The sequence below is a fragment of the Vulpes lagopus genome, chromosome 18 (assembly GCF_018345385.1).
Source record: "Vulpes lagopus strain Blue_001 chromosome 18, ASM1834538v1, whole genome shotgun sequence".
NCBI classification, from domain to species: Eukaryota; Metazoa; Chordata; class Mammalia; order Carnivora; family Canidae; genus Vulpes; species Vulpes lagopus.
Genome location: NC_054841.1, coordinates 11,460,161 through 11,476,971, shown reverse-complemented (window position 1 = coordinate 11,476,971; position 16,811 = coordinate 11,460,161). Strand labels below are relative to the sequence as shown.

Below are 16,811 nucleotides of genomic sequence, written 5' to 3'. Positions count from 1 at the left end.
ACTGACTGAGCCACCCAGGTGCCTCCAAATATACAACTGCTAAGTGGAAGTAAACCTGCCCTACACCTTGAGGAGAAACCTCCCCCCTCAAAAACCTTTTTCCACCTAAAATTTCTAATTTTAAACCTAAAATTTCTAATTTTAAATTCTTTACATAAAAATTTAATTGAGGGCAGCCCCGGTGGCGCAGCGGTTTAGTGCCGCCTGCAGCCCGGGGTGTGATCCTGGAGGCCAGGGATAGAGTCCCACGTCTGGCTTCCTGCATGGAGCCTGCTTCTCCCTCTGCCTGTGTCTCTGCCTCTCTCTCGCTCTCTCTGAATGAATGAATGAATAAATAAATAAATAAATAAATCTTTAAAAAAAACTTAATTGAAACCTGCTTTCTCACCAGTAGAAACCTTTTAAAGAAGTGGAAGAGGCAGAGGAAATTAACGGCTTGTGAGCCGGTAAAGCTGCCTGGCCAATGTGGGGTGCCAGGTCTCCTTTCCAGCTGCCCAGAAATGGGCACTTCCAAATGACAGCTTTTTCCTCTTCCTCTTTTTTTTTTTTTTTTTTAGATTTTGATTTTTAAAGTAATCTCTACACCCAGTGAGGGGCTTGAGCTCACAACCCGGAGATGCCAAGTCACAAGCTCCCTTGGCTGAGTCAGCCAGGCGCCCCTTCCTCTTCCTCTTCTACAGAGCATCCCTCCCGAACAAGGGAGGGGCTGGCAGGATAAAACAAGCCTGATGAATTTCTATGGCCATGGCTTTATTTTTTAATTTAAGTGTAATCTATTTTAAATCAGGACATGTTCTCCCAGCATGGGAGGTAGGAAGGGCAAAGAAGGCACTGCTTCTACATTTATAAAATGGAAAAACAACAGATATCCTTCCTACCTACAAATTCAGATGGCCTGATTATTCAACTTTGCTTTATACCAGTGGTTCAGCAGCCACGCCTGCACATTAGATCATCTATGAGACTTTTAAAAATCCTAATAATGCCCAGGCTATTTTCCAGATTAATTAAATAAGAACCTTTGGGGTACATGCGTTGATATTTTTTAAAGCCCCACCTTGGAAGGGTTTTTCCATGTGTACTCAGGCTGATGGCTACCCCAATACATAGGGGTGGCAAAAATCTGCCTTCTCCCTTATCTTACTAAACCCAGTTGAGCAGGGACAGGGAAATGCTGACCAATAGATTCCAGGAAGAACGACCACTTTCCCTTTCCATTTGAGAAAAGACCAAACACTTGCCTCTCTGCTTGAAAAATGTGGAAATTTATATATACTAGAAAAATGTCATCAGAATGAATATCTGTACAATATAAAGAATTAGCATTTTTCACAACTTAGCATGCCTAAGGATGACCCTGCACCTGCTCAGTGAGCAGACGTTGGAATGCTCATGGGCTGAGCATCTAAAAACTGGAAAGAATAAGAATATCTAGCTCACTGAATATATTACCAAACACCTTATGACTTTATTCATATTATTTGCTTATGGCAACAGACCTGTTTCCAAGGATGTGGGCAAGAGAACATTCTTCTGAGTACGTGACTGTAAGAGGGTCTGGGCCAGAGGTGTGAGGAGGTTTGTGTATATGTGTGTATGCACGTATATATAGAGGTAAGAAATGTCCCTCTGGGTGAAAGTTACAGGTAGAATGACACCTCCAAACTCATATTTAAGAATGAGAAAGGACAGGTGAGTGGTTACTCACCTTATCTATAAGACTAAGTGGGGGGGGGAGGGGGGCCGCCGGCTGGCTCAATAGATGTATGACTCTTGATCTCAGGTGGTGAGTTTGAGCCCCACTGTGGGAGTAGAGATTACCCCAGAACAGAAATAACTTTAAAAAGAAAAAAAAAACCCTAAGTGGCTGGACAAGATGAACCCAGAGAATTTTATTCTGATGCCAATGTTCTTTTGAGCATCTCTGCCACTACTCACAGGAAGCTCTGCAGGATTCCCAATCTCACACACACATGGCTTTCGGTGACAAGAAACTGCTTCTCTAAGTTATCACATCAGGTGTATTTCCTGTCTTACAGTCCTCATTCCCTAAAGTGCATTCTTATTAGACAATCACCATTTTAGCTTTCAAAGGTAAAGAAAGCTAGCATTATTTAAACGTCACACAAGGCTTTTCAGCTACACTTGGCTTAATGAAGGCCGCAGATCGAAGGTGCATGCCCTAGCACTGTGTCCAGGGTGCATGCAGCAGCAGAGCTCACAGGACCACCTCAGTCCTGCGACCACCACAGTCCTGCTACCTTTGTCAAGCCTCCCAATGGCTCCTGGAGGGAGTGGTCAGGTCAGAAATGACAGTCACCCAACCATCTCAGCAGCTTCAGGCCCAGAGTCTTCCCTCTGACCGTGACAGACAGAGAACTACTTTGAAATGAATAAAAATGGTGGGTTTTTATCCAGTGAACTGGATTCACTGCCAGTGAAATACTACTTCCTTTTTAATACTTCTACTCCCCAAGGATGTGCCAACAACACAGAAGCCAATTAAGATGGTAATCTCGGAATTAGGTTACACATAAAATGTTTTCTTGTTAAATCTATTCACTCATGCACTCAAAAACCACTTCCTGAGGGGCCTATGTGCTAGGCAGTATAATTGTGCTGGGGCTACACAGACTGGAGAGGCAATGAAGGCACTGTGGGTTCCTAGAGGTCAGCAAGCCCAACCCCACAGCCACATCAAGTCCTATAACTCCTGGGTGCTTCTGCCCTCTCATCCCTAAAGTGGGAACACAGCATTTACCACACTGAGTTCCTATGACAAGTCCACAAGGCAATGCAAGTAAACTGTCTAGCACATAGTAAGACAGCCCCTGATAGCAAAGACTTCCAATTTATAAGGGAAATAGATACCATGAATACAAAATGGATTATTACTCCAACCAGAGGGATGCTGGCAAGAAGTATTTTGGTGTATTATAGTTTGAAAATAAACACACGTAAAGTCAAATAATAACGAGTCCCAGGATATGCCTTCCAAGGGTGCAAGTCACTGATTACCTGGTTTTCAAGGACAATAAGCCCTGAGGGAGTCAGTGAGATCCTGTGCTTGTGAAGGGACAGGAATCCTGCTTGCGCCCTGCTAACTTCGGAGATAAAACAGACTACTTCGCCAAATGCCCAGATTGAAGTCCTAGCATCATCTGACCTTGGCCAGGCATGAACACTTGGACTGGATAAATGTCATGGCAGCACAAATGTTCCTTTTTCCTCACTGATTCATCAGGGGAAAGAGCTCTGGAGAAGCAAAGGACTCCCTAGTTTCATCACACGATGAGAAGCAGGTTTGGGGCGGGATTCAGGAAAAGTCATATGACCCATCACTCCAACACCCCCAAGTTATTTGTATTACACAGAAGTAGAAGACACATAAAATCCTGCCTACCGGACAGGGCCATGCTTGAGTCAAAGGAGACATAGTGTGTGGGGATTATTTGCAAAGTCTAACGCCGCCACATACGATGAATTAGGAAACAGAAGTGTGCTCAGTCTTCTCCCAAGACCTCAGGCACTCTACTGGTTCCTCTTCCAGGTCTGGTTCAGAGCTCAGGTAATTGTCCCCTGAAACCACAATTTGGCTGAAAAACTCTGAAAAGTCAATCACTTGCTCTTTGCAAACACGAAGAAAAGAAGTATTAAAGCTTCAGTTTGCTAACTCTACTCCTTTGTTGCTAAAGTGGCCAGCAGGGCAGACTGAAGATAAACGAGGATGTGGTCAATTCTTTCAAGAATTTCACTGCTCTCTGAGAGGCAATGCTTTCTCCTGAGATCCCAAGCACCACAGAATTCTCATTTGCAATGTTTGCAAAGCAATTTCACATTCTACAGTGAGCTCTGGACAATCACAGGACTCACTACATTAGAAAAGAGGGCTGATTTGGAGAAAAGAATATTTCTTAAACGATGCTCAGAATACTGCACTAGGCTTGAGTGAAGTGAGGAAAGCACACTAGTTCTCAGTTAAAGAAATAAAAGGCAAATCACAAATGCTTAGCAAAATAAAATCTCAGAATCTATTTTTTAAATAAAAATCGCCCCTGGCCAGATAGGAGAAGCCTCACGATCGTCCCATTTAACCATCTGGAAATACTTTCTATGTTCAATTTTTGGAAGAGTTAAAAAGAGAGACAAAAAAGACAGCTTTCAAAGGTGAAGAACTCGCTGTGTTTAGCGTTTATAAAAATAGTTAAGAGTCAAAACTATGATTCAGGAGCAAGTTCTTTTAATATAATGTTAGGCAAGCCATCTAACCTCTGTGTTCTTTCTTCCTCTTTATATAATTACTGCTTATAAGATAATAAAAGCCACAGGTAAAAGTTCCAAAGATCGAGAAGGCAGAAATGTTCATTCTTGTGTCCGTCATTGCTATCTTTAGCTTAACAGTCTGAAAAGCCTTCTGCAAAGCTGAATGATTCTAACCACCAAACTCAGCCATGTAGCTAGCAGTAAACCACAGGATGAAAACCACACCTGACAAGGGAAGGTAAACCAGGTGAACAATGAAACTTTTTCCAGAAATTGCTTTTTTAATTTGTGGAGACTGTCCTAGATTATATGATTATTAGGAAATGGAAAGTTGTTAAAGTCTCAAAGCATTCATAAACAAGGTACACAAGTCCTACTGGACTGACCAAACTCAAGTACAGTCCAACAGGAAGAAAAGAGTTGGAGCAGCTCTTACAGTGTGGCAAGCAGAGCCAGATTTGCTTTGAAAATACCGTGGAGAGGCGCCTGGGTGGCTCGGTCTGTTAAACATCTGCCTTTGGCTCAGGTCATGATCCCAGAGTCCTGGGATCTGAGTCCACATTGTCAAGTCCGTATTGTTGGGCTCCCTGCTCAGTGGAGAGCCTGCTTCTCCCTCCCCTTCTGCCCCTCCCCCTACTTGTGTTCTTGCTCTCTCGCTCTGTCAAATAAATAAACAAGTAATCTATAAAAATGAAAATAAAATGGACCACCACTAACACCACCATATGCAACAAAACAAACCAACCCCACAACGTTGAGCTGTTAAATACGTTAAATAAGGAAGTCTGGTTGTATGGGAACATTTTTTGAAATCAAATTCTTTCCAGAAACAGCTTTTGGTTGCTCCTGTTTTGCTGGTGTCCTAAACATACACTTCATTTTGGTACTCTCTTGGAAGCTAGACCACTGAAAAGAAAAGGGGGGGGGGGGGTCTTAAAAGATACTCCTTACCTCTTCTACCCTGAAAAGTCTTAGGAGTGAAACTGCAGCTATCCAGCCACCCTTAATATACTGTCAGCAACATGAACAAGGATTCATTTTGCAAGTCTCTTTTTTAGTAACGAGGTAATATGACTGGCAAAACCTTCTCTCTTTTATAATGTACTTTTTCCCATCAAAATAATTATTCGGACCAAATTTACCTTTGTGGGGAGGAGACATTCTTTTTTTTTTTTAATAGTTTTTTTTTTTTTTTAAGATTTTATTTTTTTATTAGAGATACAGAGAGAGAGAGAGAGGCAGAGACACAGGCAGAGGGAGAAGCAGGCTCTATGCAGGGAGCCCAACGTGGGACTCGATCCCCGGTCTCCAGGATCCTGCCCTGGACCAAAGGTAGTACTAAACCGCTGAGCCACCCGGGCTGCCCGGGGAGGAGACATTCTAATCAGACCACTTTTCTACTAACAATATACCTGAGTCATTCACACTGCTATTCCTCTTCGCATAAGCACTGCGAACCACCTGCTCATAAACCTGAGCGCCAATAGTTCTCATGTTGTCCCGGATCAGAATGCCTTGAGCTTGCATCATGAAGAGGTAGGTGTTCACTGCAGAAGACAAAAGGGAAGGGGAAAAAGACGTGAATTCAAAAGCAATCATTAAAACAAAACAAGAAAACAAACATATTTGGGCTTTCCTTGTTTCCTTCTTTAAAAAAAAAAAAAAAAAAAAACAACTTATTTCAGTTCTAAAATCCCAAAATGCCTTACCTCTATTTTTCATACTGGGCTCTATGTTTCCAGGATAACATTTCCTGGGTAGCTCAGTTGGACTAAGGGGAATTTCTGTCAGTATTCGGCAGTTTTAGGAAAAAAACCCAAACAAAACCCATAAATTAAAAAAGCTATATTCCACCAAGTCTTCAAATATCCAGTCTGTATCCCAGCACTGTGATGATCACAAAACCTTTATGGATTGATTAAAACAAGTATTAAAAACAATCTCATCTCACTTTAAGTTTACTTCCCCAGTGCTCACTGGCTATCCTCAGAGAAAGGAAAGCAATGATCATTCTGCCTACTAGAAACATCTAGGTCCAGATCTGGTCTCGGCCCTAAAATCCAAAGCAACGGGAAGAGAACAGACTGTTTGGTCCCAGTGTCAATTGAAACACACTCCCTTTATAATATATACAAATACTGAACTATTACGTTGTACACCTGAGACAAATACATCAACTATACTTCAATAAAAGCAAAACAGAACAAAAAATTCATTCTTAAACACATGATTATTCAGCTTAACAGTCCAATCATTGTCATCCCTAGGGAAGGAACTCCACTTGAGTTTTTCTGAAGTGTCTCTGAGATGTGAAATGAGGGAGTCAAAAAGATGACTCAGTAGAGTTCCTGTATTCCCCCTTCCAATCTCAAACACCATGCCATCCATTTTCAAGGAACTGTAAGGTTTTAAAAGACGGCTTCCTAACCAGCCATTCTAATCTACCCACTTTTCTCTTCACCACTGTATAAGGGGGCGTGTCTTACAGGGGTGGCACATTTACAAATCCAAACTCCGGTGTGCGCTGGAGATCATCTGGACCGTTGGCTGCCCTCCAACCAGGCCTCAGGCAGATATGCTACCAACAGCCTGGGCCACTCTGCCAGACTTGATACACATGGCCTCAGGCTGTCCTGGCTCTTCCACAAGACATATTTTATTGAACCACTTCATCATTATTATCACAGTGTCCTGTACACAATGCGCAGTAAATAATGACTAAATGGATGAACCCTAGATGTCAATTTACTTTATTTCAAGCTACTGTGTTTGGTGCTTGTACTGGTGACAGGGGTGGGGATGGGGACAGACCAACTGGCAAAACGCTCCATGAAAACCCCAGGTTGCCCACATTAAACAGGGACATAAACCTAAGGATAGCAATGATCTCTAAGGTATATCCTGAGCCATAAAATAATAAAAGACAAGTCAATGTTCATAATGCTCTCAGAACCAAGGTAGTTTCAAAGTAGGCCTTGCAGCAACTGGAAGACAACCATAGGTCAATTTCTGGCAGGGGCAGAGTAGAGATCAGATAAGAGTATTTATTCTCTATGGCCAGGAAAGTTATGGGAAAAGATAGCTCCAAATGCTTAAAAAAAAATTCTGTGAAGCCAGTAAAAAGCAAGAGCCACATCTCAGTTTTTATCTACAGCAGATAGCACAGTGCCTGGTCACAGGGGTAAGACAGTCTAGAAATATCCCTAAACAGAAGATTTAAACTCCATCCAGTATCGAATTTCTAATGTGGTTTCACGGGGTTTTTTTTGTTTTTTTTTAACATTTGGGCTACAAAGTAAGTACATTATACATATTACATATAACTGCCCTGAAATCTTCCTTCTATCCCCAACATAATACTAAACTAGCTGTCTTCAAGAATATGAAAACAAGGGCAGCCCGGGTGGCTCAGCGGTTTAGCGCTGCCTTCAGCCCAGGGCGTGATCCTGGAGACCCAGGATGGAGTCCCGTTTCGGGCTCCATGCATGGAGGCTGCTTCTCCCTCTGCCTGTGTCTCTGCCTCTCTGTCTCTCATGAATAAATAAATAAAATCTTAAAAAAAAAAGAATATGGAAATATTTATTTATTTATTAAAGATTTTATTTATTTATTCATGAGAGAGAGACAGAGGCAGAGACACAGGCAGAGGGAGAAGCAATCTTCATGCAGGGAGCCCGATGTGGGATTCGATCCTGGGTCTCCAGGATCACACCTTGGGCTAAAGGCAGGTGCTAAACCTCTGAACCACCCAGGGATCCCTGAAACAAATACTAAACATTTCATGTAAGACTGTTAGCTGGGCACTGCAAAAAATATACCACTTCCCTTCCTCTAAAGTTCAGTCTTCTTCATACTTTTATCTTCTGCACTGCAAAGGACACTGCTGTTGGCTCCTCTTTTAAAATTCTCCACCCCTACCCTACTTTTTGAAGATTTATTCATTTATTTGAGGGAGCCAGCGAGCAAGCAGGGGGAGGGGCAGAAGGAGAGGGAAAAGCAGATTACCCACTGAGCACGAAGACAAACACAGGGCTCAATTCCAGGACCACCCCCCCCCCCATCATGACCTGAGATGAGGCCAAGAGCCATCCAGGCGCTCCCTCCCTCTATTCTGGAATCCCAAGTGGGGCCCCTGAATTTGCACTTGCATCAAGCTCATAAGTGCATGTGGAGGGTCTGAGGACATTTCCAGAACGATGGCTCTAGAGAACTTCAGCTACGTAATAAATAATGAGTAACACTGAGCCCTTAATTATGTAATTCTTTATTTCATTTAATCCTCATAATTGTCCTAAGAGGCCAGTAATACTATTCAATTTACAATTTCTAGATCTCAGGTTCTCCATGCAGCTTCACCAAGGTCAGCTGAGCAATGGACCTTGCACCAGGTATATCTATGCTCAAAGGACTAAGCTCTAAGACCTCGCTCATCCCTCAAAGATTTCAGGTACCCACATGGTCTACATGATTATTGCTAAGAAGGCAGTCTTTATCTCCTCCACAAAGGTGCCAGATGGATCTTTCTTAATTACAGATTTATCCATGCTGCTCCTGCTCAAAAGCCTTCCATCCAGGGGCTTCCGCTCCCCTGTCTGCCATGCAAATCTCATTAATTCTTCAACCCCCAGTTTACATATATCTTCGGTCCTCCTCAAATTTCTGCAGTACTGTTACAGATTATTAAAAAATGTGCCTTTTGTTTATATTTTGTCTTAGTTGGCTATCTCACATGTTAGGGTTGTCATTCAATTAACAAATGTACATAAACCACCTATTTATGCTCTTTCTGATTATCTACAGGAATTAGCACAATGCTGAAAAAAATAAAAGGGTGAGGAAGAAAATAAACACAAATTCATAGCCTCAGGATTGGACGGGATTGTGAAGAATACTTTTCAACACCTTTAATGCTTCCACACCAACCCCACAACCGTGCCTTCCAAGAAGACTGAGTCAGTATGTAAAACACAGCCGTCTTCGAAGAAAATCCTACTTTGGGTTGGTTCCAAAATGTTTCCCAATCACTTTTACCCACTGGTTCTCATTCCACCTCTTGACAGAACAGTCAAATCCCTTTCTCCCGCCTGGAATAGCCCAAGACAGCATTTTCAATTTCCCTCCACCCACCTAACCCGGCCCCGCCTCCCAAGGCTAGGCAGCCCATCGTCCTTTGTGTGCCCCTCCTCCACATCCTGGCTGCTGGCCTGGGGATACTGGCCCAGCAGTCTTCACTTGACAAGAAGTGGTGCCATGCTCACAGAGCAGTCCAGGTGCAGGCTGATGCGCCCAGAAACAAGCAGGACCACCAGCAACCCTCCTCCATCTGTTACAGAGTGGTCCACTAGACCCCCTCTTGGTGATTCACAATGCAGAATAATACAAGGCTAAAGAAATTCTACACTAGAGATGTTCAACTATCTAAAACCAGCCATGTCCCAAACCAGCCCTACTTCCTCCAGATGATTAACTAAGCAACATCAAATGATTCCCTGCAGAACTTTGGGAAATTCTGTTTTAGACATTTCTATTAACAGAATTTAGAAGTTGCCATTATTTGTGGGTAATCAACTGATAATTGCTGAATGTCATGGATAAACAGCAGTCACACCGAATCATATTAAGCTTGCTGGAGGCAAAAATCCTCCATTCTTTCTAAATATGGGCTGCTAAAGCTGCCTCTTTCGTCTTTTGTGCTCAGGCACTTGGTTATACAGATCAAACCGCAGGACCTTACAAATATCCCCATTAAAAGTCCTGTTACTAAATTGGCATGTGGATCCGGTCTAAGCTAGGAAGTTCATATGCACACACATTGCTTTTGATCTAAATTATTTCATTTAAAATTCACATCTTTGTAAGGTAGATATCATCTTGATTTTTTATTTTAGATAAGGAAGCCTAGTCCTCCATAAGTCATTTGCCCAAGGTCACATGGTCAGTGAAGTAAAAAAAAAAACAGAGAAAGGGACATCATTTTGAAGTTTTTGGGAAAACAGTTCTTTCCAATAATATGGTCTCTATCATTGGTTGCTGAATCACAGCTGAAAAAAAAAACACCCTAATTTAAATCGGCACACACTTGTTAAGTCCTTCATTGTGTCAACAAGTATCTACCGAGCACCTGCTTTCCTGGGTACTTTTTACAGGCAGTACTGGCCACAGGGGGCCAAGGATAAGTAAGACAACACAGAATAAGGTACAGACACAAATATGAAATTATAAAGCAGGGTGATAAATGCTAAAATAACATTTACTACAAACTCAGGCTTACTAATTACTTTCTTACACTTCCACAAGAAATCGTAATTACTATCCAGCCCCAGTATCTAGGTTGAGGGACCTCTCATGACCATAATGCAGTGGAGAAAAATAAGCTCCATTCAGGTTTACATAATTGGAAATTTCCATCCAGGTGCCAATGTAAGCAGCCTTGGGCCATGGCATTAACTGGAGCGTTTCTGGAAGCAAAGCACTGGGTCTCCTAACCGGAAGACATACTCTACTTTCCATTAGAATTCCGGTCAGCCTCCATATCCATATGAATCAGGTAAATGATTTTCACTTGAACACACATAGTAATAAATGACTCTGACTTATAAAATTCCTCACAAGATAATGGGACCTAACATTCCAGATTAGGGGCAAAATAATTTGAGGAAAAGACAAAATTACAAGATTCTCTATACTTAGAGATTTCATAATTTTTTAACCTAAAAATGTGTATTCTTAATGTTTGTTACATCTGGCTTGGTAAGCTAAAAGCAGAAAAAGAAAGTCATTCTTTTCCTGACCACTCTTAAAGATCTGTGTCTTACCCTCAAATACACAAACACCCCAACATGCACACAAGCATGTACACACACAAACAGCCCAATCTAACGTCCCTTCTTTATTTTCCCACTTGACATACTACACATTTTCTTATTTGCCATTCTACTGTTATTTCCTCACTAGAATGTGAGTTCCATGAGTGCAAGGAGCTATGCCCCTGGTGGCTAGAACAGTGTGTCTGGAACATAGAAGATGTACAACCAATATGTGAATAAGTGAGCTAGGACACTAAACAATTGAGTCTTCTGAACTAAGCTGTGCCCAGAAGACATAGGTTTGGGATTCCAAGTCCTTCTCTTGTATTAGCTCCTTCTCCTTTATGGGAGAAATCCAAAATGTCGTTCCCCAACCTATTCCTAAGAAAAGTTAAGCAATTCCTTTTTATTAATTCAGCATAGCCACTACATAGATTAATTCCCCCCCAAAGGTGTTCTCTGGTACTCTCCCTCCTCACAGTTTTTTTTTCATGTTCCTTAATATAATGCACAAGTTTATTCAAAACCTTATACGACAGGGACAACTGACATCTGTCAGTTAAGCGTCCGACTCTTGGTTTCAGCTCAGATTATGATCTCATAGGTAGAGATCAAGCTCTCCATGGGGCTTCTTGTTCAGCAGGGAGTCTGCTTGAAGATTCTCCCCCTGCCCCTCTCCCCACTTGCATGCACACATACTCTCTCTCAAAAATAAATAAATAAATCTTTAAAAAACCACAACAAAACCTTGTACAACACTATTTATAATAATAATAAAAAAACCACTGGGAAAAACCTAAATGTTCATCCAAAAAAGACTGGTTGAAAAAATTACTGTACATTCATATGATAAAGCACTATGAGGCCATAAAGAGTGAGGAACCATTAAAAATAGCTCCAAACTGGAAAGAACTTACAAGTCCATCTACAGTAGAACAAATTAAAAATGTGTAGCTTATCTGAATCTTGGAATACTATATAGCGACCAGAATGAACAATCTGCATGCAACCACACTGATCTCTCATACATCCTGTAGAACAAAGACATCAAAAAACACATGGTATTATTCCATTTACATAAAGTCTAAACAACTAGTCTACAGTGTAAGAAGTCAGGAGAATAGGTATCTCTGGAGTGGGCAGTGCAGAAACAGGGCTTTGGTATTTTTTTTTTTTATTTCTTGACCTGGGCACTGGTTACACAAGCGTGTTCACTTCATAAGAATTCATCAAGCTGTTCACTTATTTGTGAACATTTTAATAAGTATATTTCCATAAAATTTACCCCCTCCAAAAAACCCCAAAAAGAATGAAGAAAATATGCGAACCAAATTCCAAGGTTATCTTTTTAAATGAAAAAAAGCAAAGAGCGCTAATAGTGTGCACGCACACATGTGTGTGCTGTTTCAGCAACGAGGTGAAATTTTATACACTCACACATTTTTATAAAAAGAAGCATACAAAAGGCAAACCAGGTAAAACACTCATTATACATCTGTTATGTGCCAAGAACTGCCCTCTGCTCTGTGGATAAAAAGTTAACTATAAATAAGATACAGTCCTTGTGATTATCTGCAGTACAGGACCCAGACAAAGAAACCAGCAACTAGTCATGTTTCCAAGGGACAGGAGAGTGGCTACTATATCATACTGTGAGGGCAACGTTGGAAAAACACTCTCAAGAAGGAGAGTCTAGGGTAGGTCTTAAAAGAAGAGTGCAGAACAGGCTGAGGAACAGCACCCATGAGGCTGACCGGGCATCAAGGGAGAAAGTGCACTTGAGGACTGAAAAGCAGTTCAGTACGCTGGACTGAGGGTATGTATAGCGAAAATGTGAGATGAGGCTAGAAAAACAAAGGGTGCCAAGATTACAAAGGGCTTTGTGTGCTATATTTAGGGGCGTGACATTGAAGAAATAGTCTAGGATCAGATTTCAGGTGGGCCAACTAGTAGGTATCAATCAAAACAAGCAAATTCACCCCTACTCACTTTCATGGCTTCAGATAAAGAGCTGATATTTTTAGTATCTAGATCTAAGTTCCTTAAGCAAAGGAAGGAAGTTCTTTGGATGAACTGAGGCTGTGTGTGTGTGTGTGTGTGTGTGTGTGTGTGTAGAATCCCACTTGGTTACTAAAAGTTGGGTGTCCGAATCCTACCAAAAGCCCTATTTTCAATCTCCGTGAAGTAGCAGGAGGAATATCCTGTCTGCCAAATTTAGAGCCAGCAGATGGAGTAAAGATGTCAAGATTGAAAGCCAGGGACCATTCATACCAACTACAGTGGGAGAGCTGGGGTGGAGGGAGGGCTTTTGACAGGCAGCAAAGGTGCTGCTTCACATTTGAGTGGGCTGCCAAGCGCCCTGTCCTTCCCCTGGATGAGCTCACACCAGGCTTCTCTGTTCTGCCCACCCCTACAGACCACGCAAGGTGTGATCTATAACAGTTGTCAAGTACATTCCAGGAAAACACTGCAACAAATCCATGAGCTAGGGTTGTATGCCATGTCCACACTCTCAAAATAAAATAAAGGATGGGGAGAGAGAGAGAATGTAAAGAGAATAGAAGCAGAAAAGGAATTACTAGAGAACAGGAAGGCTGCTCACTTCCTCTCCCTTCCCCCACAGACAAGAAAGGATACAAATTAAGGGGAAAGAAACAAAGAACAGACATGCGTCATAGGAGTTTTGGACTTGAGTTTTGCCATGCCAGAGTATTTGCAAAACCTGCACTACCATTTTTGACCAATATTTTCTGAGAAAAACCAGAGCCTGAAAAACAACTCGTTTCTACCAGCAAAAACAGAGATTAACAGTGTTCACTGCTCTGCACAGAGGTGCTCTGTAAAAAATGCAGTCACTTATTCTGCTTATAAAGAGATGGCTCCCTGGGAGAAGTAATACACTTACCGAGCACCTGTGTGTCAGCACTTTCTCAAATACCTGTGTCACTTCGTTTCCTCCTCACACTAAATCCAGGTAGGTAAACCACACCCTCATTTTTAAATTATTTATTTATTTATTTTAATTTTTTTCACACCCTCATTTTATAGATGGGGGGACTCAGGCCTGGAAAAGGAACCTGTGTATAGCCAAGATCTGTCTCCAGAGTCCAAGTTTTTAAAAAAAAAAATACTATGTTCTATCAACTTCTCAGATTCTCAAAAGTCTAGAAGTCCCTTGACTGCACAGCTATTGTTCCCACACTTTGCTTACTGATTCCTTTTATTTGGATCCTCAGTGTCAGTATCTTATACTTGACTGGCTCCCAGTATCACACTTCCATAGTGGGTGCCAATGCTTATCATATATGGTATGGTGCACCCCTAACATTTTATTAAGTTTTATAAAAATGTAGTAAGTCTGAGGCTGTACTATGAATCCTGAATTTTTTGCATTTCAGATCTACTTAAAATGTTGGCAGCTTATACTCTACACTGAGAGATATTAAGATCCATGCTTGCAAGTGCACAGTGATACATATTTAAGAAAGAAAATAAACCTGCTTTGTCTTTTTTTTTTTAAGATGCAAGGTATTTTTTTCAGGGCACCTGGGTGACTCCAATGGTTAAACCTCCAACTCTTGATTTCAGCTCAGGTCGTAATCTTGGGGTTGTGAGATAGAGCCTGGCGTGGGCCTCCACACTGAGCGTGGAGCCTGCTTAATTAAGAGATCCCTGGGTGGCTCAGTGGTTTATCGCCTGCCTTCGGCTCAGGGTATAATCCTGGAGTCCTGGGATGGAGTCCCCCATCGGGCTCCCTGCATGGGGTCTGCTTCTCCCTCTGGCTGTGTCTCTGCCTCTCCCTCTCTCTGTGTCTCTCATGAATGAATAAATAAATCTTTAAAAAAAAAAAAAAAAAAAGAAAAGAAAAGAAAGGAATTTGACAAAAAATCTACAGCCTTTGGCACATCTATATTAATGTTCAGGAGCAACTGTGTGGCAATTTTCAAACAGAAAAGTATTTAAAGAAAACTGTGGGGATCCCTGGGTGGCGCAGCGGTTTGGCGCCTGCCTTTGGCCCAGGGCGCGATCCTGGAGACCCGGGATCGAATCCCACGTCGGGCTCCCGGTGCATGGAGCCTGCTTCTCCCTCTGCCTGTGTCTCTGCCTCTCTCTCTATCTCTCTGTGACTATCATAAATAAATAAAAATTAAAAAAAAAAACAAAAAACTGTGTTTTGGGGGAAGACATTAAGAGAGTGAAGAACCCCCAAAATTATTTGGGGGAAAATTTCACTCAACAAGTCTTTTGCGGGATCCCTGGGTGGCGCAGCGGTTTGGCGCCTGCCTTTGGCCCAGGGCACGATCCTGGAGACCCAGGATCGAATCCCACATCAGGCTCCCGGTGCATGGAGCCTGCTTCTCCCTCTGCCTATGTCTCTGCCTCTCTCTCTCTCTCTCTCTCTCTCTGTGACTATCATAAAAAAAAAAAAAAACAAAAAAAAACAAGTCTTTTGCTTTCCTAGTTCTTCCCATCTGAGGCAGAAAAACCACCAAGTCAATCACAGAGAGTTCTGTTTTCCACCCTCCCTAGTTATTATTCCCAGCTATTGAAAAAAAAAAAAAAACCCAAGTGGTAAAAATTAACAACTATGAAATACTCTGTAAACATTTCCACTGACCTGTTAGTCTATTGTCTGTTAAATTATTAAACTGTACATGAGATTAGAAATGAAAATTCTGCCTAAACAGATATTAACTAGCCGAGTAGCCTAAGGCAATCACTTCAGCTTCAGCTTTGTCTTCTTCCCCCAGATTCTTTTTTTTTTTTTTTTTTAAAGATTTTATTTATTTATTCACGAGAGACACAGAGAGAGAGAGAGGCAGAGACAGGCAGAGGGAGAAGCAGGCTCCATGAAGGGAGCCCAACCTGGGACTCGATCCCAGGTCTCCAGGATCATGCCCTGGGCTGAAGGCAGCGCTAAACTGCTGAGCCACCCAGGCTGCCCTCCCCCAGATTCTTAACAGCATGATTACCAACCTCTGCAAGTACATACCCACAGGAGGGGCTCAGCCGACACAGAGGCCCCAGTCCTGCACTGTGTAACCTGCATGAAATCCTGGGTCAGAGAAAACTATACATTACCCTTCTGGCACTGCAGCCACCCTGGCCCTGCCCTAGGGGTAAAGCTGTAGAGAGGGACCAATAGGGCAACATGGCAGCTGACTCCAGGCAAAGGTTGTGCCCACCTCTCGGGCCTCACCTCATGGCCAGGCAGGACCACTCTTCCGTCTGAATGTGCTCTGGTGATACTTGCTCATACTAAAGTTTTCATGGCCCATTTCATAGCTTTTCCTGATATCATCCCACCCACTCACCCCCGGATTAGAATGGTCTTGGCTCTTTTCTAATTAATACATAAACTCTTATCCATGACCCCATACATCTGAGCAGGGCTCTTCCAGCAGGCTGAATGCATCTTATGAGTACAGACTGTCTTTTTTTTTTTTTTCAATCTATAATGTCTGATAAATAGACACTTGGCTATTAAATTAATGAATTACAGCCCAGCACACAGCACGCTGTTATGGCTATTTGGTGGAGGTGACCTGTTTTCTAAAGCCAGATATATACTGGCTTTTCTGCAACCACACCACAAAGATTCAGCCAGAAAAGGGCAGAGTGAATCTTACTACACTTAACTAACTTCGCTGGTGTAAGTGCAAATTTGTATAACCTTTTGGAAAAACTATTTGCAAGTTCAACAAAGAGCCATAAAAATGCTCATATCCTCTGATCTCACAA

At 42.1% G+C, this 16,811-nt stretch overlaps 1 protein-coding gene across 1 annotated transcript in view; it reads right to left on the bottom strand.

Moving 5' to 3' along the window:
- B4GALT5 (beta-1,4-galactosyltransferase 5) overlaps positions 1–16,811 on the bottom strand; it is a 76,444-nt gene that overhangs the window by 14,514 nt on the left and 45,119 nt on the right. The window contains exon 2 of the mRNA XM_041732719.1: positions 5,676–5,810. Coding sequence (XP_041588653.1) covers positions 5,676–5,810 — 135 coding nt within the window. The remainder of the gene's footprint in view (positions 1–5,675; positions 5,811–16,811) is intronic.